We start from the raw sequence: 26,396 nt of genomic DNA on the forward strand, positions 1-26,396 counted from the left end.
GGAATCATCTTTCTAATTTAGAATCTTGTATTTCTGTTTTTCATGACAGTGGCTGTATTTATTTTTTAGTGACAGTAGAAACTGGTAATTTTTTGTAAGGGGAGTTAACAAACAATATGTAACTATTTTTAATAACTATAAATATATTACTATACAGGCTATTATATAATTTATATAATAACTATTAACATTTGAATAACTTTTTTTAACAATTACTGTAAGAATAGCTAACCCTTTTAATGAATAAATGTATATTATAGCGCAACTTTATAAAGTTTTATATTTGCTTCGAATTTGAGTGATTCTACCCTCAGGCAAAGGCCAGTGTTTAGGTATTTTGAGAAACGCTTTGACGCACCAATCAGAGCGTCGCGTTGAGCTGTTGAACAGTCTATCGCGTGCTGTGCGCGTGAAAGATGCGCGCATGTTTGGGATGCTGGCACACTTCAGGACAGAAACAGATACACCACGAAAACTAATGGCGCGATTCACCTGAGCACTCGAAAAGCATCCTCCACTGCCTCCGGTCATGTCCGTCCTAACCATTCCAGGTCTGCCATAGATATTAAGGTAAGTTCTGTTGAATAACTTTAATAAACCACACTCACGTGGGCTTCATAGTAGCCTACTTTATTAACTTACTAGTGTTCAGGCATGCACATTGGTTTACTAATTGCCACCACTACATCTGTCAGAACCGAATACGCTCTTGACAGCTTCTTTGCGTTTGGCATCATAAACCGAGGAATGAAATGAACTCTTTATAATTATGTTTTCTAGTGTTTAGCTGTCTTTTATACTGTTACCTCACAGAGTCGCATCTGATAGCAGTCGCATGTGCCTCAGTCTGTGGCTGTTTTACACAAGTTATTAATGAGCCGCTCAACCTTGGGTCTGCTAGGTTTCTTTTGTATTATTTAGGAGTCGATGAAAGCTAAAAAACGAGAGTCGTTTTCACCCTACACAGGAAAAAGAGCAAAAGGGCAGTTGTTACCTTGAAAGAGTTATTTCTTTTGGCACTGGCCCTTACAATTACTCTTGTTGGTGTAAACGAATGTAGTTTGATTAATTCATGTTAAATCATAATAAATCCAGTTCATTTAGATGTTACCACATAGGTTATGTGACAACATGCAGTGGGTATAACTTACATGCAGCCCCCCTATTGGTAGCCTACCTCAGACCCAGGGATGGCCTGAGATACCCCCAGTCAGCTCACTGCATGCCTTTTAATCTATTAAAAATTCACTGATAGAAAACAGAGATAGATTGAAGTATCTTTTTCAATCCATTCACTTGATTGTATATTTAAAAAAAAAAGCTGTATGTGATCTACCAGTGAACTTAATGTAGGCTAACTGAAAATACAATGTAAAATAAGCAGTTGGTCACTTTAACTGATCTTACTTTTAAAGATAACTTTCTTTGCCCTAACTTAATGTATTCGGATTGATTCAGTCATATTAAATTATATATCTTTTATTTTTTTATTTTTTTACTGTGAATCATTTAATTGCCCTTTTTGGAGCACAATTTACAGTGCTAATTAAACAACTTTTGTGATGATGCGAGTTTGAGTAGTGTGGATTTATGTTTTTTTTTTTCTAGGCTATTTTGCAGACCAATCCCCTTGAATAGCTCAATAGTTTTTTTTTGTTGTTGTTGTTTTTACTTTTATGTCCTCTCAGTTAGAGGATCTTGTCTCACTGATAAAGTGGTCTGTTAAAAATTCCTGCAGCAGAGTAATACTTAAAGTCTTGGATTACATGAAAGTCACGTTTGTCTGGTGGAAGTTTGCGCGGTCAAAGTGGAACTGATTAAACGGTAACCCGTCTAGCTCAGAAAAGGTGTTGTCTTTCGAAATGGAAAAAAGAAACAGAATATTTAGTTACAATGTGCGGTCAGTCAGTAACGTGGATAAACGTGACTGCAAGTAGACCGGACACATGAATGAGTTGTGGTGAGGATGAGGATGATGATGATGGTTATGAAGGTTGAGTAGAAGTGATTCTGCCCTGAAGACTGTCTCTTTACAGAGAAAGTGTGGGCTCAGGTCAATACAGGAGTTCAGTTATCTTAATCACTTATACTTTCACTTACTTACTATAGCTAATTTTAACATTCTCTAGTCCCAGAATCTGCAGTCCCAAATGTCTTCCATTTTCTTGTTTTGTTTCTGAGAAAATCCTTCAGAGCACTCACATGGAAATACAAGCAAAGCAGACACTATTCAATAGCAGCATCTCCCACATTGTCACACACACACACACACACACACACACACACACACAAACAGGTTAGTGGTTAAACTCCCTGGGATGGAGGGGCAATTCTAAACAGTAAAGTATCCATGAAGTTGTGTAAGAGACAGACACATGAGACTCGGCATGTGTCCAGTATGACAGACCATCTTTTCAGAAGCACATACATACTGTAGACAGACATATACCATGAACAAACTAAGCCAAAGATGTGCATTGATGTTTCTTGAGCAGCAAATCAGTATATGATTTCTGAAAGATCATGTGACACTGACTGAGGACTGGAGTAATGATGCTGAAAATTGAACGGTAGTGTGTATGTGAGACTGATGATGAAAAAAAAAAAAATCTCCATCCATTCTTTCCTTCCAAGTAAACCAACAACACTTTATTCATATTTATTTATAAACACTTTAATTTAAACTAATGCATTTTGGTGCAAAGACCTTCGGCAGAGTTAGAAGAAATAAATAAATCCTTTAAATTCAATCCTTTAAAAGCAACTTTAACTTAACTTTAATAAACCTTTAAGAACAGAAAACCCCCAAAGTATTTTCTTTTCTAGCAAATGGTTTTACCTCCTTGGTCAATGTAAAGGATTTATTTTCACCCACTGTTAAGTTTTCTGATGAAAACTTGTGTGCCAAAACACCCCAGGTTTGAGATTAATAAATACATTTGAAGAAAGTACTGCTGGTTTACCCTCTCTACAAGTGTTTGTGCAACTTCACTACCAAATAAGGTGCATTGAAGTAGCAAGTTTTCACAAAACCATTCTCTCTCTTTCTCTCTCTTTCCCTGTTTCCCACTCTCTCTCTCTCTCTCTCTCTCTCTCTCTCTCACACACACACACACACACTATTTCTCTCTGTTCAGGGCTGTACAGTAGGATTTGGTTTGTTGTGAGCACACAGCCAGACAGGTGTGTTTTCTGCTCTTTGGACAGGTAATGCATTGCCTGCAGAATGTGATACTCTAGGAGTGAGGTAAGACTGAAATGGTGCTCTGGAGAGTTCATCTGCACTGGAGGAATATGGACAGAAGGGATAAGTGAAGGGTTGTGAATAAATGAGTACTTAGATGGTGGTTCGGTTTGCATAATACACTCAAATACATAATAAATATACATGACAAATATGATGTTCTGTGGTAGAATGTGTATTTGCACTGTGATTCACTATGTTTGGTATTGTGGAAGAAGTGTGTTTGTGAGAGTAAGTGATGGATGCTTTTCTCTTTACTGTAGATTTGTGCTCCTCCTTTAGAATTGATTGTCAGCAAGAGTATTTAATGATAATTACATTTCAGTAATCTATCTGAAAATCTATCACCTGATATTGGACTTTCAATTATTTCAGCCTATTTGTATTTTAAGATATAGAACATCTTCTACAAATTAAAGAGATGGCGATAGATTATGGCAACAACAAAATAAATGCTGTGCACATGTAGTGATAACAGAGCTATGAAAAAAAGTAAATTTCTTGAAAAAAGTATTTTTAACGCTACTTTGATATTTGCAGTAACACAACCTTTATTATATAACACCTATTCATTCATATATGTTGATTATAACTCACTTTTTGACATGTTTAACAATATAGTATAGATTTATTAGACTTATAAAGTTGGCCAGAATGTCAGCACCCTTACTGTTCATAGTTTTATGTTTTGTAATGTAAGCGCTATAACATTTAAATGTCAAGCAATAACCAACAAAAATTTACTTGCAAAAGCACTTGCAAATAATTATGCTACTCATGGTTTAATAAAGTTCTTAGTGATAGATTTTTGTTAAGTTTCTTATGCTTAACAAGGCTGTATTTATATTGTGAAATATTATTACAATTTAAAATAACTTCTGTTTTAATATACTATTTTAATAAACCATTTCTTCAGTGTCATATGATACTTCAGAAATCATTCTAATATGCTGATTTGGTGTATGATTTGGCTGATTTTAGCATTTTTTAAAAATATTATTATCGATGTTGAAAATAGTTGTGCTGCTTAATATTTTTGTGGAAGGATTTCAGGATTTGTTTTATTATTAGAATAGAACGTTCAAAATAACAGCATTTATTTGAAAGAGGTTTTTTTAAAACCAAAAAATGTTCAAACTTCAAACATTTGAATGATATTGTCTCTGTACTCTACATTTCATCATTCTATATTTCTGATGAATTAATTTAATGTGTATGTGACATGCAGGTTGTTGTTTACTAAATTTTTTTTTTTTTTTTGATGTGCTTCTTCTAGCACAGCTTCTTACACAGACTCACTCTTGACTTCCAGTTGCTCTGTTTCAGTGTGGGATGATAATGAAACTGCAGGTTCTGAGCTGAAGCTCTGCAGCTGCTGCTGAAGTCTTGCCATTGCTTTGGCTCTCACACAGAGCTCTACCTGAATCTACCTCCTGAGGTTACCTGAGTCGACCCACCTCAAAATACTACCCCATGAGGCACTAGTAAGTCATTTGAGATTGTTTTGGCTTGAGCTGCCTCAACTGCCTTTACATATTCTGTATTTCTTTGAAGAATTTGGGAGGAAATCAAGGCGTCGGTCATCTAAGTAAACTCAACAACATACCTGTACTGGTGCACATGAATCTCAGCCTAAAACCATGGGCAACATTCACTAAAAAGTGTCATCCCACCACAAATATTTTGAATGATTTAGTAACCCAGACTCGCAGAAGTTTCTGTTCATGTGTGTCAGACAGACAAAATGTGATTTAGACAGCATTTGTCTGAGAATGAACGTGTACCTGGTGTGTGTGCTGTGCTAAATATTGCATAACGGCAGTGTCGTGATGAGTGGCGGGTGAAGTTGAGACTGCGGATCCTTCTAGAGTAACGCTGGCCAGGATGAGGGGCCACCGTAACACACACCACAAGACCTGAGCTCTCAGCCTTCCTGCTGCAGTCTGATGAGTGTGTATGTATGTGTGTACACATGCAGTCTGGTTTATTTGTCTCTCTATGTATGTGTGAGCACGTATGCCTCTCTCACATGCACATGTCTGTCGATCTGCTTCGCCTTTGTCTTATTTTAGGTCTGTGAGGTGATCCGTTTGTCTCTGTATTGTACATTCCACTTATAGGGGAGCATGTAATATGTAACATGCAAAACTGTAACAGGTTAATCATGTGATTCCAGTCAAATGATCACACAAGTCTCCGTTCCGAACACTTGATCTAAACCTGTCATTAGTTAACCACCTGATCTTTGATCGATCTGCAATTGGTTAATTATTTAATGCATGGATGGAGACCATGAAAGCAAGAGTAGAGTTTCTCAATCCAAAACGCCCATGTTAGTGTGTCAGTCACTTGCACCGTCTTTGTGCATGTGTCCTGGTGAGTGTGTACTCGTGACTCTCTGCTTGTGTTTAAAATACCAAGACAGACCCAAGAGCAACCATTTTTATAAAATAGTGTTGTTAAAAAAATCTTTATTTTAATATCAAGAAAATTAACTTAATCTCTAAAGACTATGTAACAAGCTTATGTCATATTTAACATACATTAGATATAACATACATACGAATTTTTTTCTTCATATGTCTTTACGATATACTAACATTTAAATAAATAATTTAATACAATGCATTTATTAAATACATTCATGTTTTTGCATTGTACTTGTGTTTAAAAACTGCATGTAATTACTGCTGTAATTAATTTATATAATTACTTACATCTATAATAGGCTTTATGCCGGACGTCACATGAACAAACAGAAAAACTGGTCTCATTGCATTTGCTTGTCCAAGAAAGTGTTAACAGCAGGACTTTTAAAGTCCCTGTAAAGGCAATTTCAAAAAAAAAATCTAAACACATTATAAATGTTAGAAATGTATTGATTAAACATATTACAAAGACTGTGAACTGTGAAGTACTAAATTGTGGAGTTAGACCGTTAAACAGTTTTTCACCATTGCTATTTTCCGGATTTTCTGGGCGCGGCTAAAACGGGGCTCGATGACGCACTGGAGCCCTTGAGCTCCTGGACACGCCCCTACTTGATGACGCACTAAAGCCGCTGAGGCTGGCCGCTCCTCAGTTTGCCGCTCATTCGCGAGTTACTGTCAGTAGCACTACTATTATTAGTAACGGCCTACAGATTGCTAGCTAGCTATGCCTTTGTCACGGAAATGCGTAGCAGCTAACGTTACTACCTGGATGCGATCACCGGATCACGTACAAAACAGATCGGTGTCCTTATTTACATTTCCGAAAAACGATTACATCAAGAAGAAGTGGATTAATTTTGTGAAGAGCCACTTTGATGGAGAGCTGAGGATCACCGCCAAAACCACCTCTGTAAGTGATCATTTTAAACGGGATAGTTTTATAAACTTTCATCAGAGACAACTGGGATTCACTGATAATCCGCTGTTACTGGTGAATGGGGCCGAACCGACTATCTCCCGCCTCGGCCTTCATCCTCCAGTCGCGCCGACAACTGGTGCCATCATCGGCAGTGCGTGCCCACCGTGCGAGCATCTATTCCGGCTGTAGAGTTGAGTGTGGCGACGGCAGCTTTCCCGCGAGTGGGCGTGGCTTCAGCGCAGCCAGCGGACACGCCCCCAGCGTTTGAGAGCAGAGAATACTGCTCATTTTTTCAAGATTTTGATAGCTTATTGTATGTACTTGCTGCCTTTTTTTATCATTCAAATTTGGCTGGGTGACTAATAACACATTTTTCTGTGGTGTGACAAACTCAGAACACATACTTAATTTTGACTTTACAGGGACTTTAAGTTAATCCGCTAAACTTTATTCGATTTAAATATCTCAATGTTAGTGAGAAGAAAAATAAAAAAACTTTTAGATATCAAACTGCATATGCGATGGACATCGGATATGCTCATCTTTGCTCGCTTCTTTGAAGGTATCATGAGTAAAACGGCTCTATATTTAAGAAAGCACATACAAAAGACCTCTGAACCGGAAGCGATGCGACCTGTTTTACAGAATATGGAAGTTTGTTGTGCATACACTGTTGACCCTTCTCTTACCCCTTAAACCTAACCATACCACAAACCTGTTCCTGACCTTGCCTGAATCCCACCTCATTAGTATCAAAAGTGTTTTGCAATACAACATGAACATAAGTAGTACATTGTACCTAACAATATTTTTTTTATGTAAAAATTATGTTATTAATATAAAGCGTGACCATGTTGGTTGTAGTGTGTTTAATGACAGTTACAGATGACCATAAAATATTGATAATTAGGTGTGTGTGTTTGTTCTGGTGAGTAGAGAGAGAGCAGAAGAGAGAGAGGGGGAAGGTACTGAGATTATTGTGTATAGATACTGAAAGGAGATCTGTGTGCGTGTGTGTGTGTGTGTGTGTGTGTGTGTGTGTGTGTGTGTGTGTGTGTCTCATTGGCAAGTGCTCCTTGAAGACAGCTGGAACACTGTGTGCTAGGACTCACTTTTAAAAGGCTGACTTAAATGGTGTGGGTCACACATGGACAGCTTCAAGTGAAGTTTATTGGCTATGGTTAAGTGTCATTGTGATTAATTGATGAGAATTCTATGACCGAATAAAGGTTCAGTAATAACTATAACATTAGATATAATTAGAATAGTGACAGACTTCCACAATTTTGAACATTACCTAAGAATATCTCACATATAACAGAAATAAAAAGTATCAGTGCATACAATTCTTTTTAATTTAATTTATTAGTTGTGTGTTTGGATTTCCATGTTTGATTTTGTTTGTGTAAGTGTTCATAAACGAGAGCATTGCTGTTATTTTACACAGGTTGATACTATGGCGAGCTATTTGGTATATTGTGCATTCTGTGAGTGTTTGTGTATGTGACACAACTCCAGGTCAATTGTTCAACGCTGTCCATCCACTATTATGTAGTCAAGTCTGTGTGAGTGTGTCAGGGATGGAAATTAGCACCAGCCATATGCTGGTGATTTTGTGTTGTGGCTGGTAAACTCGCTTCACCTACCAGCCACCGTGGCAGGTAAATAAAAGTAGCATGCTGTTTCAACTGGACACTTTTAGAGGAGGCACACCTTGAGACTTTACCCTATGGAATAAACGGCTTAAGTATTGTAGATCTTGTAGTATTAATTTTCACATGCAGGTATACATTGTCGGTTAAAAACAAGAAAGTGGCTGGTAAAAACGTTGAGTGGCTGGTAGATTTTGGAATCCACCAGCCACAGTGGCAGGTGGACAGAAAAGTTGATTTCCATCCCTGGAGTGTGTGTAATCAGTATTGGATGGCAAATACTGAGAGAGAGAGAAGATGTTAAAGCACACTCATGAGAGAGAGAGAGAGAGAGAGAGAGAGAGAGAGAGAGAGAGAGAGAGAGAGAGAGAGAGAGAGAGAGAGAGAGAGAGAGAGAGCACACTCGCTCTCATAAACACCTCTCATTCCACAGGGCAACAGCTTAGTAGTTGTCAGTGTGCTGGAACAAACATTGTGGCTGAGAATTTAAAATGAATTCATGGAATTTATATAAAAAATCAGATGGATGCTGTAAAAAATCTTTTTTTTAAATAATAAGTTCAATTAAATGATCAGTGTTTCCCCTACCATTGTTTTAAGGGGGCGGCCCGCCCCCCCAAAACGACCCCCCCACCCCCTAAAATGCTGACGAAATCCAGTCATAAAAAGGAATTTACGCGGAATTTCACGGAATTTGTCAATCTTTTGAGGAATAAATAGAAAGCAGTTCAGTACACTTGAAAACAAATCGCGATGTAGACAAGTGTCTGTGAATATTAAACCACAAAGACAATTTAAATACGAATCCTGCTTGTTCTCTGTAAATGAATGGTGCAGCCGACGCGCAGTTTAATTTACCGCACACACACACACACACACACACACACTGAAGCACGTGTGACGCTTGCGCTGTTTTTTTTGCCTATATGAAGACACAAATGGATAAACTTCCTCTCCAGGCTCTAGATCCACTCTGAAAGTCACTTCGTGATCATTTAACCGCTTCATTTGAGAAAAACTATCATTATGACATAAACACACACAAACTCAAAAGGTCTTCACGTCAAAATAAAAGTTCGGTTTAACTTGACAGAAATATATTACCGTTGTACAGTAGAATTTAGATATGTCCCAATGTAATAATACTAACACTAATCCAAATAAATTATCATCAAAACTGAATTTTTTAAGGAATAATCCATGCTTTAATTTTAACAGTAGCCTAAAGCTCATTGTGCAGCATGTTATTTGACAAAAAGTTTAATTTCATTTGATTAAAATTGATGATAAATGATAAAAAATGTGTGTTTTATTTCTTCATTTTATTACCAGAAAAAACACAACACAGAGTTAGTGTGAAATTTTTTTTCAGATATTTTTTTTAAATGTTGTATAAGTTTAATGATTCATAATACATTATTTCAATTAATTAGACACTCTTTTTGATTGCTAAAAAATTTACACCACGTATCCGTAACCGTAACACGCCCGCTGCGCAACACTACCAGTCAAATAAGAGTAGTGTAAACGTTACAATATATATATTTTTAATTATCACTTTTAATTAGTTAATAAAATAAATGTGTATTTTAGCAAATCAGCAGAAAATGATGCATTTCCTAAAAATGTGTGATGTTTTTCTTCTTTCTCTTTTTACCTAACCATCCTCTTCATTTTTCTTTGTCACTCTCACGTTTCCAAGAACGGATCCTCTGCCTTTCTCCCTCTATCTCCCTCTGTCACTTTCTCTCTCTGGTGGTGGTAATCTTAACCACTAAAAGGTGCTAACTCCTATTAAGCTGTCAGAGCTCTGTGTGTAAGCCAATCCGGCCAATCACTTATCAGCGGCACTGACAGACTGAAACAGTGTCATCGTGGTAATCGGAGACATTTCAGTTTCAGGCACACGCACACACCTGAACACAAACATACACACACATAACTGTATGAGAGTATCACACACTCACTTATTCAAATACACACACACAAACAAACACACACTGTCACCCAACATCTACAATAACATACAAGACACTTTCATACACATGTACATATGAGTATGTGTGTGTTTTAGTTGTAGGGCCATGTGTGATGGGCAGGTTATTTTTGGACAGTGGTGTAGAGTAACACAGCAAAGCTGATGTCCAGGTAACCATAGCGCAGATTAGAAAGTGAAATATGAACACATGGTTCAATCCAGCACGTCACTCTCAATCTCTACCACACAGGTGACGGTCAGAGAAACAATCAGAGGAAAATAAGAAGGAGAAGGAGAGAAATTAAGATTAAAAATCTATAAATGGATGTGTTATGTCTGAGCTTTTGGTGCATGGCAGGAATTTCTTGTATTCTATCTTAAAATTAAAGTAAAATCTCTTGCACTAAAATATAACCAACAATGATGATGCTGTTGTAATAGTTGCATACTAAATAGTAATTGGTCTTGTCTTTTTACATATTTTGAACAACTGCTTTTTGAAAGTGTGGGGGTCTGTAAAATGTTTTAAAAATGTGAAAGAAGTCTCTTATATGCTCACCAAGGCTCCATTTATTTAAATTCACATTTATTTGTATAGCATTTTCATAATAGTACATATTGCTTCAAAGCAGATTTTCAGAAAAATGCATGTTTCTACATTACAGTTTAGACGAGTAATCTGTTATGTTATGTCAAAAATGTACAGTTCTTAGCTAATATCATGTATTTATTTAGGCAGAACAATTATCTTATTAAAGCAATTATTACAAGTTGGGATTTCTAAATTAAATGCTGCAGGACCAGGAAGATTTATCTGAAGATTTAGAGACCGTGAAGGAGCTGTTACAATGAATAAGGACCTCAATATCAATCATTGGGTAACCATATACACCATCAATAGTTCAATGTTCTGTAAAATACTTATCAATTTCTTCTCTTTTTCTGGAATTGTCTTACTTCCATAAAGCAGGGCTGATAAATAAAAGAAAGAAAATTATCCTCTTTGATTTGTTGTCCTCTTTTCTCTGTACCAGTGTAGAATTTGGGTGGCTCGCCATCAAATGTGAAGTTTCGGATCACAGGAGTAACACAATCCATAGAACCAAAAAATAGATAAAACACAAAGAAGAAGAAAAATTGGCCTGATCACAGACCAGAGCATTAATTTTGTGGATCCAAAAATAATTTCACATCAAAGATCAAAATAACCAAATTAAACCAGTTACACATACAAATACAAATGCCATTTTACAAGAAAATTATAATATTATAGTCATTTACCTCTATATTAATTAGATCAGCTCATGTCTCAAGAGCTCTCGTTGGTCAAATCAATATTCAACTAAATAACTTAAATCAACTTCTTTCTATTTTAATGTTCTTTAATAACTTTTACAATGTTCTTTAATAACTTTAGTATTTCTTTTCACCTTTTGGTTACATTAATTTGAATAATCCCGTTTTTAAATAAACAAAATGGTTACGGTATGATCTAATTTTCTAATCGAATTCTAAAGTGATCTATAGTGTCGAGTGCACCACTAAGATCAAGTAAAACTAGTATTGAGATACAGCCTTGGTCAGAAGCTAGAAGTAAGTTTCTGTGCTATGATGGGACCTTTCATAGATACATTTTCTTTCTTTTTTTCTTTTCTTTTCCTTTTTTCTTTTTGCAGGAAGGAGCACAATTGAGCGGACACAACTTTTTCTAGTATTTTAGACATAATTGGAAGATTTGAAATGGGTCTGTAATTTGACCATTCATTTGGATCTAGTTGTTGTTTCTTAATAAGAGGATTAGTAGTTGCCAGCTTGAACGGTCTTGGGACCTAGAGATAAGACGAGTGAATATTGAGAAGAGGTAACAATTCTTCTGCCACAGGTAACAACTCTTTCAGTAATTTAGTGGGTATTGGATCTAATAAACATGTTGTTGGTTTAGATGCAGTGATAAGTTTATTTAGCTCTTCCTGTCCTATAGTTGTAAAGAACTGCAATTTTTCTTGAGGGATGATAATTGAGGCTAAATCATAAAACACTGTCTAAGGTTGTACATTTACTATTGTTTTTCTGATGCTTTCTCAGTAAAGAAATTTATAAAGTCCTTACTACTAAACTTTGAATATTCAGTTCATATTTATTTGTTAAACTAGCTACTGTACTAAATAATAAACTTTTTTTGGTTATTTTCTATGAGTTTGTGGAGATGCTCGGCCCTGGCAGCTTTTAGAGCCTTTTTAATAGCGGGACATGTTGTCTTGCATGCGATATAAAGACCTCTAAATGAGTTTGTTTCCATTTGTGCTCTAGGTTACGAGTTTCTCTCGAAAGCACGAGTAATACTGTTGTACCATGGTGTAGTACTTTAAGTCTATTTTTATTATTACATATATTATATTATTACAGTTCTAAAACACTTTTCATTTGCTACTTCACAACCATTGGTATTTTCTTTAGAAAGTGTAAATAGTTTATAAATCATATACTTATTCAAACTGAAAGCATGCTGTCTTTCTTTCATTTTTATGGTGCCACTGCTGCCAGTCCACTTGTAGTATTAAGGTCCTTGCATACCGAGTCCGAAATTTTCGTCCGAACATTTCGCATGTTAAAAAATAAATACGACCTCACGTTATGTCAATCACGTTTACACACGTTTGGATGGGGTTCGATTTTCTGCTTTTTTCGCATCCGTAGCAAGCCTTTTAAAGAGGTGTTTTGACAATTCAGAGCCACCGAAAGACGAATATGAAAAAACGCATACGAAAATTTCGGACTCAGTGTGCAAGGACCTTAAGTCTCATGGATCCATTAGGTTGGACTGCCTGTGTCCAGTGTGGGCCAGGCATGATTAATGAATCGTTGATAAGTCCTGTGGTTTAGATTAGGACTTAGATGGCCTCACACACATTCACTGTTCTTGACAAGCATGTACTGCATCCACATATAGAGATTGGGCCTCATTCATAAAACACAAGCAGAATTTCTGTGTAAATCATTTGTAAAAAACATTCTTATGTACATTGTTGCATTATATAATAAAAATGTATCATGATTGATTGATCATGCTTTGTATGAATAATCCCCACTCTTTTTCTCTCCCTTTCAATCTCCCAACTTCAAGAAAACCTTTCTGTTCGCCATATGTGGTCATGGCTCCTCCTCTACTCCTCCACCTTCTCCTCCTTCTCCTCCTCTCTCCACAGGTGTGTTTGGGTGGCAGTGCTCATGGGAACAGCAACAGTAGTGCAGATGGCCCCAAAAGATCCTGTTCTGATAAAGTCAAATGTCATCCAGGGATTCTACTTCCTGTGTGGCTGCCACAAAACCCTTCACTGGCAATGCAGGCGATGCGAGCAGTGATCTACTTTTCATGTCTTCTCTACATGTTCCTGGGTGTGTCTATCATTGCTGATCGTTTCATGTCTGCCATCGAGACCATCACTTCACAGGTGTGACAAAAAACAAAAAAAAACAATAAGTATTTTATATATATATATATATATATATATATATATAATATGTATTATAGAGAGAGAAATAAGAATGTAGATATAAGATTTTTTTTTTTTTTAAATAAGTCTCTTAAGCTGGACAGTATGACAATATATTGGTACGGTATGACGGTGTGTGTCATCCAGCAGAGAATTTGATATTATTTTATTCCACGGTAGATATATTGGCAAAGACATTAGTGAGCAGAACTGCTTTCAAGAAGAGGAAAAACTAGGTGATTTAAATTATGTTTGAAGTCCTTACTGTTGTAGTTTGTGTCAATCTACTTCAAAACAGAAAGAAAAAATAGTCAAATGAGATGAAGTGCCTTTTTTTATAAAGTAAACTCACTTGACTATCCAAAAATAGGCAATACTACATGGTTATTAAAATATAAACTATTTACTACTGTACATTGTGATATACTTTTATTGTTTAAAAAAGGACTAGCGTGAAATAAGATTTTGGTCATTCAGCCCACCCATATGGTGTTGTTTTTATAAACTTAATGTGTCTCTTCTCCCTAGGCGAAGGAGGTGACTGTGACAGGTGCTAATGGAGAGAAAACAGTAATGACAGTAAGAATCTGGAATGAAACTGTCTCCAACCTCACACTCATGGCTTTGGGTTCATCAGCCCCTGAGATCCTGCTGTCTGTAATAGAGGTACGCACACAACGTCAAAACAAACCAGCAACCTGCATTGCTCAGTGGTTTATCACAAGAAAAGTGAAGGCCTAGGTTTTTTTTTTCAGTTTAATTATTAAACGACTGACACACAAACCTCATCAGTTTAAAGTGATGACTTCAGCGCTTTTCATACTAACCTACATCGGCCAGTGACATTCAACTGTCATTGATAGAAAAAAAAATAGTCTTAAAAAGTCCATAAATTGTGCATTACTAATTGCTTTGGAAAATAAAGTATTAGTATTGGTAGTATTGTTCTCTGCTTTGTATGTGTGTAACAGGTGTGTGGACATGGTTTTGAGTCAGGAGAACTGGGTCCTGGCACTATAGTGGGCAGTGCCGCATTTAACATGTTCGTGATAATCGGAGTGTGTGTGTGGGTTATACCTGATGGAGAGGTGAGGAAGATTAAACACCTCAGAGTCTTCTTCATTACTGCAACCTGGAGCATCTTTGCCTACATCTGGCTCTACCTCATCCTGGCAGTCATAAGCCCTGGCGTTGTAGAGGTGTGTGTGTTTGTAAGCAGAACATGTTTGCATAATGTGGATGTTAATATTTATGTGGATGTACATTTTGTTGCTAATTTGATTAACTTTTTGTGTGTGTGTGTGTGTGTGTGCGTGTGCGTGTGTGTGAGGTCTGGGAGGCTCTGGTCACTCTGTTCTTCTTCCCTGTGTGTGTCTTAATGGCGTGGATTGCTGACCGGCGCCTGCTCTTTTACAAGTATTTGCACAAACGATACCGTGCTGATAAACGTCATGGTATCATTGTGGAGATGGAGGGTGAACTAGCACCCAGAGGCATTGATGCCATCATGGCAGACAAATATCAAAACAGCACCACCAGCATCAATATGGAGAAAAACAAAGAACCCGAACAGGAGAGAGAGGAGGTGAGAGGGCAAAACAAAACAGATTCTATGGCCAAATGTCTTTGTATACTGATTGCAAATTTGTATATTTTTCCATTTTTGAAAATATGTCCATATTTCCTCTTCCTCACATACACTTCTGTTCAAAACTTGGATCTGTAAGAATAGTTTTTTACGAAAGAAATAAATACTGTCAGCAAGGATTTTATTTTATTTTTAAAGCTGCAGTCCGCAGTTTTTCCTCTTTGTCGCCATCTCTGTTCGAAATTTGCAATTGCAGTCATTCGCGGAATTATCAACTTTACGTGAGTTGTACTTCAACACGCTCGACACGGCACAGCACGGATGAATCCAATGTTCGAGGAGAATCTGCGGCTGTCAGTCACCGCGCCAGTTTGGATACTGTCATTCAGAATCACAGATTATTCTTTTTAGAAGTATGACCAACATTAGAATTTTCACCGGAAAATGTCATCTGAACAAGTAACATCCACTTTTCTTCTGGTTCTGACATTGCAGTAAATCGCGCTGATTAAATCTAACAATCGCTTATCATATTACACAAAACTGTGCAAATTATACTTTGTTCTCAAATTGTTAATGTTAACAACGTCAGCATTGCGTGACTACATTTAATGTCCTTCCGAATTTTATCCTTGTTTTCGCATGGCCCGGTTGCAGTCTCTTTTTTTCTGTAAGTTAGCCACTCCGAAGTCCGAACGAAGTCTTTTGCATTTTACAGCGGGTGAATCTGTTGTCACTGGTGATTGTTGTTTGAACCTTTCTGGATCCGCCATCAAATTGATAAGTTTAATTATATCAAGTGCTGTGAGAAAAGGCTATAAATCTCCACCTCCAACATCATCACACGCAATATAGCCTATTAGCCGAGACTCCTTCTTTATGTGTACAGATGTGACGTAATGACGCAAAGAAATCCACCAGTACCACTGGAATTAAAAACATTATTAGAAGCTTACCGCTTTGAATCGAGCTAAGGCAAGCAGAGAGTTTTGAACACTGGCTGGTTATGTATTTTTTCAAAAATGTATTTTGGATAATTTTTAACCCAAAAAAGCTACGGACTGCAGCTTTAAATATTTTTCAAATGTTTGTCTCTTTTTAACTTTTTATTCATCAATGAATCCTGAAAGAAGTGTATAACAGTTTCCACAAAAATATTGAACAACATTGAAATGCTTATTGAGCAGCAAATCAGCATATTAAAATGATTTCTGAAGGATATATGAAGTAATGATGCTGAAAATTCAGATTTGCCATCACATAAATAAATATAATCAATTAGAAAACAATTATTTTAAAATGAGTTTAAAATAGTATTTCACAATATTGCTGTTTTACTGGGTTTTTTTCGTATTTAAAAACATGCAGCCTCGGTGAGCATAAGAGAATAAAAAAAATTCTTACTGATCTCAATTTTTTTTTTAATAATACAATATGTGATTACCTCACATATTTTAAACTCAAATCAATATTTCATGTCCATTTATTTATTAATTTGCTAAGTAGCCATATAGTGGGATAATGCACAGTCAGTCCGTCATTATCTCAAAATAAACAGGGACCTGGGGCCAGTTGCATAAAAATAGCCACTATTTTAAGACTGTCTTAAGAACTAGTTTGACCAACTAACAGTTAACAAAAGGGTAAACAGTCTTACTTTTACAAGTCAAATTATACCAATATACCTTTTTATGAGAAAATTAGATGACTAACTTTTGAGACTAGTCTAAGCAGTTTATGCAACTGGCCACTGATTGCCCTACCAGAGCTTTTTACGATATTGATCGACTGAATATCATCCCTTACATATAAAGATGTTGAACATTGAAATGAAAGATTATTGGATGTTACTAAGACTGTCCATGGTTCTAGGTGATCCGTATGCTGAAGGAACTGAGAGAGAAGCATCCGGACAAAGACCTGGATCAGCTGATTGAGATGGCCAACTATGCCACCATGCAGAAACAGCATAAGAGCCGGGCCTTTTACCGCGTACAGGCAACACGCATGATGATTGGTGCTGGGAACGTACTGAAGAAACATGCCGCAGCCGAACAGGCAAAGAGAGTCGCTGGAGATTCGACTGAGTGTGACCTGGCCACCTGTTCTCAGATAGCCTTTGAGCAGGCACAGTATCAGTGCAGTGAGAACTGCGGGAACGTGAGTCTATGGGTCTGTTTACAGGGGGGAACCGGCACCAGAACATTCCACGTCGATTACAGGACTGAGAATGGGTCAGCCAGTTCTGGGGCAGATTATGAGTATTGTGAGGGAACGATCGTATTTCAGCCCGGAGAGACACGCAAGGAAATAAAGGTGAGAAAGTGGTGATGTCTGATCCATGAACAACAAAAGAATCATTGATTTGTAAGTGATTCAATAACAAAAATCAGTGGGATGATGTGAATGATTCAAGTAGCAAGTGAAAACACAAAGGATTTTTTTTCATCTGTAATTTTGGATACATTTTGTGTGTCCTTCTTAAATAAAAGAAATGACATGTATAATTGTCAAATATTTTCAAATAAATGTTGTTCTTTTGAACTTTCTATTCATAAAAGAATCCTGAAACAAATATATCACATTTTCCACAAAAATATTAAGCAGAACAACTGTTTTTTTTTTTAACAATGATAATAATAGGAAATGTTTGCTGAGCAGCATATTATCAAATCAGAATGATTTCTGAATGATCATGTGACACTGAAGACTGGAATATATTCCTATTTTAAAATATATTCATACAGAAAATTGTTATTTAAAATTGTAATAATATCCCACAATAATATGTTTTAGTATTGTTTTGTTTTTTTCCAAAAACATTTAAAAATTCGTACTGACCCCAAACTATTGAACAGTAGTGTATGTATTCGAGTTGAATATGAGAGTTGTCTTAAGATGCATGTGTGCTTTTTATAGGTGGGCATTATTGATGATGATGTGTTTGAAGAAGACGAACACTTCTTTGTGCGTCTCTCAAACCTGCGAGAGGGAGAGGGTGGGACCAACACCGACGGTGCCCGACTGGTTGAACCCCTCGTAACCACAGTAACCATTCTGGACGATGACCATGCGGGAGTCTTCGCATTTGGTCAGCAGGAGCTCTGCGTGGGTGAATGTTCAGGTGTGGTGGAGGTGCCTGTGAACCGGACATCAGGTATGCGTGGGACCGTAACAATTCCGTATCACACAGAGGACGGTTCTGCTCGACAGGGTGTTGACTATGAGCACACACAAGGAGAGCTGGAGTTTACCAATGAGCAGACTAGGTAAATGTCCACAGGTTTTAAATTCAAATACCTTGTTATTTTAACTTTACCAACACAATTTGAGTATTTACTTCTCACATGCACACAGACCCTGCCACATTCACACAAAGTTTGAATTTATGTAAAAAAAAACTAGTTAATTGTAGTGTGGTTTAATGCATGTGTTATATTGATGGTGATGAATTTGGTAAGTATCTCAATAAGCAGTCTGGCAGTAGCACTTAAAAATCTCTAATTATGGACAATTGTGGACCATTACAGCCCATTAATATACTTTACTTATATATGCTATGCAGTTATAATGCATTATAAAGGTATAATAAATGAACATTCACTACCGTTCAAAAGTTTGGGGTTGGTAAGATTTTTTAAATCGTTTTTTTAAAGAAGTTTCTTATGCTTACCAAGACTGCATTTATTTGATCAAAAATTCAGTAAAACAGTAATATTGTGAAATATTATTACAATTTAAAATGACTGTTTTCTATTTTACTATATTTAAGTTAAATTTTCATACAAAATACAAATATTTAATTTATTTTAAAAATCTTACTTTTGAACAGTAGTGTATGTCAATTTATATATCATATCCATTTACTATCTATAATTTAATTACTATTTTTCAAAACGCACAATAAGCATTATTAAAGACTTAAGTTGAAATTCTGAAACACTAGTTTAGCTGTAGTTGTGTAGCTAATGCACTGATATTAAACCTCGTATTACATCGCCATCAGCATACAAACAACCTCTATTATTTGTCACTATGCCCTCACTTCTCATTTGAGCCACTAGAGGTCTCTTTCTCCCCAGTACTAACATTTAATGCTGTTTAGTCTATAATCCCTAGTACTTTCAGTACTTCCTAGTACTTTCAGACTCTGAAATGATGTGTTCACTTCTGAGATATTCTCTAGTGTCCTGTGTGTGCTTCCAGACTGAATCTGTTACGCTAATACTGGATTTTGAGCAGCAAACGGTTTTTTTGTGTGTCAAAAATAATTTTTAACCGACTTATCCTGGGCTAGAAGGTTTAAGGTTGACACAAGGTGATTCCATACAGCATATCCATAGATCTCTATATCTAGATCTCATATACACTCACCGGCCACTTTATTAGGTACCCCATGCTAGTAACGGGTTGGACCCCCTTTTGCCTTCAGAACTGCCTCAATTCTTCGTGGCATAGATTCAACAAGGTGCTGGAAGCATTCCTCAGGGAGTTTGGTCCATATTGACATGATGGCATCACACAGTTGCCGCAGATTTGTCGGCTGCACATCCATGATGCGAATCTCCCGTTCCACCACATCCCAAAGATGCTCTATTGGGTTGAGATCTGGTGACTGTGGAGGCCATTTTAGTACAGTGAACTCATTGTCATGTTCAAGAAACCAATTTGAAATGATTAGAGCTTTGTGACATGGTGGAAGTAGCCATCAGAGGATGGGTACATGGTGGCCATAAAGGGATGGACATGGTCAGAAACAATGCTCAGGTAGGCCGTGGCATTTAAACGATGCCCAATTGGCACTAAGGGGCCTAAAGTGTGCCAGGAAAACATCCCCCACACCATTACACCACCACCACCAGCCTGCACAGTGGTAACAAGGCATGATGGTTCCATGTTCTCATTCTGTTTACGCCAAATTCTGACTCTAACATCTGAATGTCTCAACAGAAATCGAGACTCATCAGACCAGGCAACATTTTTCCAGTCTTCAACTGTTCAATTTTGGTGAGCTCTTGCAAATTGTAGCCTCTTTTTCCTATTTGTAGTGGAGATGAGTGGTACCCGGTGGAGTCTTCTGCTGTTGTAGCCCATCCGCCTCAAGGTTGTGCGTGTTGTGGCTTCACAAATGCTTTGCTGCATACCTCGGTTGTAACGAGTGGTTATTTCAGTCACTGTTGCCCTTCTATCAGCTCGAACCAGTCTGGCCATTCTCCTCTGACCTCTGGCATCAACAAGGCATTTCCACCCACAGAACTGCCGCTCACTGGATGTTTTTTCTTTTTCGGACCATTCTCTGTAAACCCTAGAGATGGTTGTGCGTGAAAATCCCAGTAGATTAGCAGTTTCTGAAATACTCAGACCAGCCCTTCTGGCACCAACAATCATGCCACGTTCAAAGTCACTCAAATCAACTTTCTTCCCCATACTGATGCTCGGTTTGAACTGCAGGAGATTGTCTTGACCATGTCTACATGCCTAAATGCACTGAGTTGCCGCCATGTGATTGGCTGCTTAGAAATTAAGTGTTAACGAGCAGTTGGACAGGTGTACCTAATAAAGTGGCCGGTGAGTGTAGATCTTCAGTACATGTAGTGTTTAATTAAATATAATAATTAAATATTATTTTTTAAAACATTATAATATAAATAATTATATTATAAATATAATTTAAATAATTATATTATAAATGTTATATTAGAACATTATATTATGTTATATGCTTAAAGTAGAGCATTTATGATAGGTTGTATTTTGAAAACAAAAAAGTATTTTGATGAACAATGTGGTTCAAATTCACATTCACATTTTTTTCTGGCAGTTAGAATCCACTTTTGACAGGTTTTTATTACTTCATTCATGTGTATGTGAAATCTGATGAGGTTGAAATCTGTGCTGTCTGTAGTGAAGCTTCAGCGAGTACATGGCAAAGACCAAAATCATGCCGCATACACGCACTGAATAAATGTACCTTTTATTGTTAAAACAAATTAGATAAATCTTAAACCCTCAATGAAGCAGTGGTTTGTGGAGAGGAGAGCATGAACACAACCGAAAGCTCGTCTCAGTTCATCTGTGTGTGGGTTAATTATTTATGCACTGTGTGTTAAAGTATTCATGTAGGCCCAACTCTGATGTGATTTAAATGCTGAGGTCTCCTTTAATATTTCAGAGGTAAAACCAAGAGGAAATGATTATTTGACCTTTGCTCTTTGTGTGCGTGTATCCACAGTAAGACACTACAGGTGCGCATCATTAACATGCAGGAATATGAGAAGCGAGAAAATTTCTACATTGTACTTGAAGAACCCAGTTGGCTCAAGAGAGGCATCTCAGGTCTGTGTGTGTACCTATTCTTGTTAATCATCACATATGTTATAGTATTTTCATATTTTCTCATTGTGGGAGATTTCTATGAATGCTTGCTAATAGCCTCAATAGCCTCCTACTCGCCTCTCAGACACACACATTTCTATGACCAGTGTCCAGTTTCAGATCAATAACAACAGCACAACAGGGGGACAAACTAGATATGCGTCACTCATAGTAACTAGATCCAACTCACCTACGCACACATTTCAGCCTCACGCTTGTGTGTGTGTGTGTGTGTGTGTGTGTACGTAATATAAGCCGATGTGTGCAAATAAAAATGTTTGTACTGTATTTTTGATCAAATAAATGCAGCCTTAGTGAGGATAAGAGACTACTTTGAAAAACATTAAAAAAAACTAGTGTAGAACGGTAGTGTAGATTGATTGATTGGATGATTGATTGATTGATTGATTCAAACAATGAATGAATCAATCAAACATTCATTTAATTAATCAATCACTCAGTCAATGATTCATTCATTCATTCTCTACTCGCATGCTGCAAGTAGATTTGCTGTTGAATCAGGGTAAGATGATTTTACAAACTCTTTCTACATATATTATGCAGTGTATATATGCAATTTTGTATGTCTACACATAAAGAATTGTTACACCTCACATCTTAGCATTCAGTATTTATCCTTTGCTCTCCTGCTCATTTTCCCCAGCCACTCCTGGTCCAGAAGTGGAGGATGCCAGGCGTATAGCAGAGAAGGGGAAGCCCATTCTGGGAGAACACAGCAGGCTAGAGGTCATTATAGAGGAGAGCATGGCTTTCAAGGTATACATCATATGCATGCATACATTAACAAACACATGAAACTCAGTGCCCAATTTATTCAGTCACATGCAGGCAGAAACTGTATAAGCTGTGATTCCTTCCATCTCATATAGGTCCGACAGGGAATGGCCCCTAATGGAGTTTTAGATGCGGTAGTAGACCACTTGCCTCAGTGTGAAGTGTGTGTTGGGATTGCCCTTAACTTCAACCTTTAAACACTCTCTGACTGAATTAATCCCATCTAAATGCATGGAGATTGTGATGCAATTAAATTTCATTTTTCTCATCTCAACTCTTTCTCTTTTAATGTTTGCTAATTGAAAGCTTTAAAACTAAAGCTTTATACACAACCTATCATGATTTATCAATGAAACATTTGGCTGAGAAAGTGTAAAGGAGGCCAGCTAGTAAAGAGCTGTGCAGGTAAACCTCACTTCGCTGGCCTCAAGAGGGACTCGCTAACAAGGGCGCTAAAGACCACAGCCTCTGGCATCAGTTGCTAGTTCGCCTATTGTCTTCGCTCGAGGTTGACGAAGCGAAGTCCCTCCTCGGTCCATGGCTCTGGCTGCACCACCCTAAGGATGGCCCAGGGCTGTGGGGTTTACCTGCACAGCTCTTTACTTGCTGGCCTCCCTTACACAAGAACAGTCCTTTTGTGCAAATGAATCAGGAATACAGTCAATATTACAGGAATTTAAAAAAAAAGTGTAATGACTTATACAGAGCAACTGATGAAGTCTGATTGATTGCTGTTTAACGGATGTATTTCTCAATCACTAAGCTCTACTATGGTGTGCATATGTGTTTAGAATACAGTAGACCGCCTTTTGAAGGATACCAATCTTGCCGAAGTAATTGGCACACACTCCTGGAGGGAACAGTTCATTGAGGCTGTAACAGTCAGTGCAGGTAAAATCAAATAATTTGTGTGTTTGTATATATATGAAATGAATTATGCTGTGTTTGTGTGCACAAAAACTCACTAGAGATTGTTTCAGGTGATGATAATGATTTCTTTTTCTCAGGAGAAGGTGATGAGGAAGGAGGGGAGCCTCAGCAGCCTTCGCGCTGTGATTATTTCATGCACGCGGTTACAGTGTTCTGGAAGATTCTGTTTGCGTTTGTTCCACCCACAGAGTACGGGAACGGCTGGACCTGCTTCATTGTGTGCATTCTGGTCATTGGGATGCTAACTGCTGTCATCGGAGATTTGGCATCTCATTTCGGATGTACAGTGGGCCTCCGTGACACTGTCACTGCTGTAGTGTTCGTCGCCTTAGGAACCTCCATACCAGGTAAATATGTATGGTAGACAATGGCTGTGTCCGAAATCTCCCACTACTCACTATATAGTGGACTATATAGTGAGCTCGCCATTTTGTAGTGCTGTCCGAATGTATAGTGATGATTATTATACCCTTTGTAGTCCACTCAATGTATCCCAGAATGCATTTTGAAAAGTAGTGTACAAGCGATGGTCACTAACCCAAGCCCTACATACCATCATGCATTGCGCTGATCGTGAAAGACCTATCAGCATCATCCTCATCTTTAACTTACAATTTTGACGACGTCTCGCTAGCGTAGCAAGAACAGCACGTCGTTTTCTGTGTCTAGAAATCCTGTTTCTTTTGCTAATCCGCAAAATCTTCTGAATCACGAGAACAAACAAACAAAAAAGATAAATATTGAGTGGCATCTCCACAGAATCTAAAAGCTGTTTTATTAAGAGTATTATGAGCAAGATATTTGATAACGTAGATCTGTTTTTTTTTTCCTAATGTCGACAGGCAAGAGAAAACGGTGTGGCGCGAAAATGAAAATATATGAAATATGTGTATTAATTTTATTTATGCAGAAACGGCCAGAAATGTCTTTTAATTTAACAATTTTGGAGAAATAAGCTCAATATAATGTAATGTATTTATAAAAAAAAAAAATCTATTTAGCCCAGAGCTGGCTCGGCACTAGCTGACAGATGATGGCGCGTTTAAATAGTGCAACAGTAATGACGTAATCAACGGCTCCGAGAGACGATCGAGTAGTGTCTGAAAGTGGTGTTTCTATTATGCTGGTGAGCTCACTATATAGTGCTCTACTCCCTACCCACCCCTACATAGGGGTTAGGGAGTAGTGGTTTGAGTGGAGATTTCGGACACAGCCTGTGTGAAATAAAGGCGCACACTAAAAGCGGTTGTCAATCCCAAAAACTGGCACTTACAGGTGTGAGTCTCGAAATGTCCCGTTCACACAGAAACTTTCAGTAGCGTCTCGAATACTGTCTGTATGAACGTGCAACGGGAGTCAAGCCTGTATTCTCTTACCATTAACCATAGCGACACACTGACATTATGGCAATGTCCATTAAACTGAAAAGTTTTATCACTTTTGAGACGACAAGTCCAATCGAGCCACAAGGTTATCGGTCAAATCTTCATCAACTGACTGCAGCTTTTATATCTGGGTGGAGAGTCACTCATAGAATATAAAACTGAGCCTTCAGATTACACACAGCTCATATCTCCGTCGCTGTAAGTTACTGAAAGTAAAACCGGTCCACACACCAAAACCCGCAACACACGGTAGACAAGCATTTGTGCAGTGCAGAGCGGCTCTCTCACACAGTATGACATGACAGACAACTAGTTGTCCAATCCAGTTCCGTTCATACAGCATACGTTTTCTGAGAAGTTGTCAGTCCCGTAAATACCGGAACTGTGTGTGAACGTAACCATATTAAAGGACAATACGGATGAAATTTAGCCTTTGGCTAGATCCGGTACAATGCATGAAATGGAAACATTTATGTTAAAAATTGTACATGGTCCCTTTATAAATAAAAAATTAATTAATTTTAAAAAAGGACTGACAACTGTATTTTGTTGCTGTGTGAATGTGGACAAAATCATTTTACCAACCAGGCATTTCTCACCTCCCTTCCTTCCTTTTTTAGATACATTTGCAAGCAAGGTCGCTGCTCAACAGGATCAGTACGCAGATGCTTCAGTTGGAAATGTAACCGGTAGCAACGCCGTTAATGTTTTTCTTGGGATTGGCGTGGCTTGGTCCATTTCAGCCATTTACTGGGAGGTCAAAGGTCAGGTGTTTTATGTAGACCCTGGTTCGCTTGCGTTCTCTGTTACACTCTTCACCATCTTCGCCTTCATCAACATTGGTGTGCTGATGTTACGACGGCGGAAATCGGTGGGCGGAGAGCTAGGTGGGCCCAAAACGCTAAAAGTTCTGACTTCAGCGTTGTTCATCGGTTTGTGGCTTCTCTACATCACATTCTCCAGCCTAGAGGCCTACTGTCACATCACCGGCTTCTGAGGACAGAGAAGACATACAGACTCAATAAACACACATACACACTAACACTAATGGCATTCATATTAAATGAGTTTTGTGAAAACTGTGAGAGAAATGTACGAAGTACTGTCTATTCCATGGTAATATGTACATGAAGTAGGTATAGGTTTGCACTTTCTGTATAAACAAACATACCTAAAATAAGAGAGTGAGTGAGAGAGAGCAAGATATGACTGCACAGGTATCCGGGGCATCTCTAACTGTTGTTCAGCTTTGGTTTCAAAGCACATTAGAGGTATTATGAACTTTTGACACCACCAGACCTTCAAAGACATGGTGGAGTTTAACACTGCAAGATGTAGCACTTTTATGACAGAACTGTGATGTGATGTATATGCTGACTCATTACAGTAATTGATGCACCTGTGAAGAGATGCTAGGCCTCTCTCTGAGAGAGAAGCCACATATGACTCTCCATAGAAATTATCACAAAAAAAATTGTCTTTGACAAGTGAAACTGAACAACTTTTGCTAGTTTCACTTTAGGATGTTATACATTATGGGATGTACCTTGCAAAGTTGGTCAAGGAAATAATTTATGTGACAATAATAATCAGAATTCACATTC

At 37.6% G+C, this 26,396-nt stretch overlaps 1 protein-coding gene across 7 annotated transcripts; it reads left to right on the plus strand.

The window, feature by feature from the left end:
- The first annotated feature begins 419 nt into the window (after nt 1–419).
- On the plus strand, nt 420–25,828 carry slc8a2a (solute carrier family 8 member 2a). 7 transcript variants are annotated; one of them, XM_056237854.1, is made up of 15 exons: nt 420–570; nt 4,571–4,728; nt 13,350–13,677; nt 14,248–14,385; nt 14,691–14,918; nt 15,050–15,304; nt 17,180–17,623; nt 18,227–18,576; nt 21,540–21,643; nt 22,188–22,205; nt 22,347–22,459; nt 22,573–22,611; nt 23,269–23,368; nt 23,485–23,754; nt 25,413–25,828. In XM_056237854.1, the coding sequence occupies exons 3-15, from the start codon at nt 13,378–13,380 to the stop codon at nt 25,787–25,789; spliced, it is 2,736 nt and encodes a 911-aa protein (XP_056093829.1). In that variant the 5' UTR covers nt 420–570; nt 4,571–4,728; nt 13,350–13,377; the 3' UTR covers nt 25,790–25,828. The 7 variants fall into 7 exon arrangements, with proteins under 7 accessions (XP_056093829.1, XP_056093826.1, XP_056093830.1 ...); XM_056237851.1 differs by having other exon boundaries at nt 421–570; nt 22,573–22,638; XM_056237858.1 differs by having other exon boundaries at nt 423–570; nt 13,432–13,677; nt 22,573–22,638.
- Nucleotides 25,829–26,396: the final 568 nt, after the last annotated feature.

This window comes from Rhinichthys klamathensis, unplaced genomic scaffold (genome assembly GCF_029890125.1).
Source record: "Rhinichthys klamathensis goyatoka isolate OS25496 unplaced genomic scaffold, OSU_Roscu_1.1 h1tg000501l_1, whole genome shotgun sequence".
Taxonomy (NCBI): domain Eukaryota; kingdom Metazoa; phylum Chordata; class Actinopteri; order Cypriniformes; family Leuciscidae; genus Rhinichthys; species Rhinichthys klamathensis.

Coding starts and splice junctions, on each gene's coding strand:
- slc8a2a (XM_056237851.1), top strand. CDS start 13,378: ATGGCTCCTCCTCTACTCCTCCACCTTCTCCTCCTTCTCCTCCTCTCT. Junction 14,919..15,049: donor TAAGCCCTGGCGTTGTAGAG/GTGTGTGTGTTT, acceptor CGTGTGTGTGAG/GTCTGGGAGGCTCTGGTCAC. Junction 17,624..18,226: donor AGACACGCAAGGAAATAAAG/GTGAGAAAGTGG, acceptor TGCTTTTTATAG/GTGGGCATTATTGATGATGA.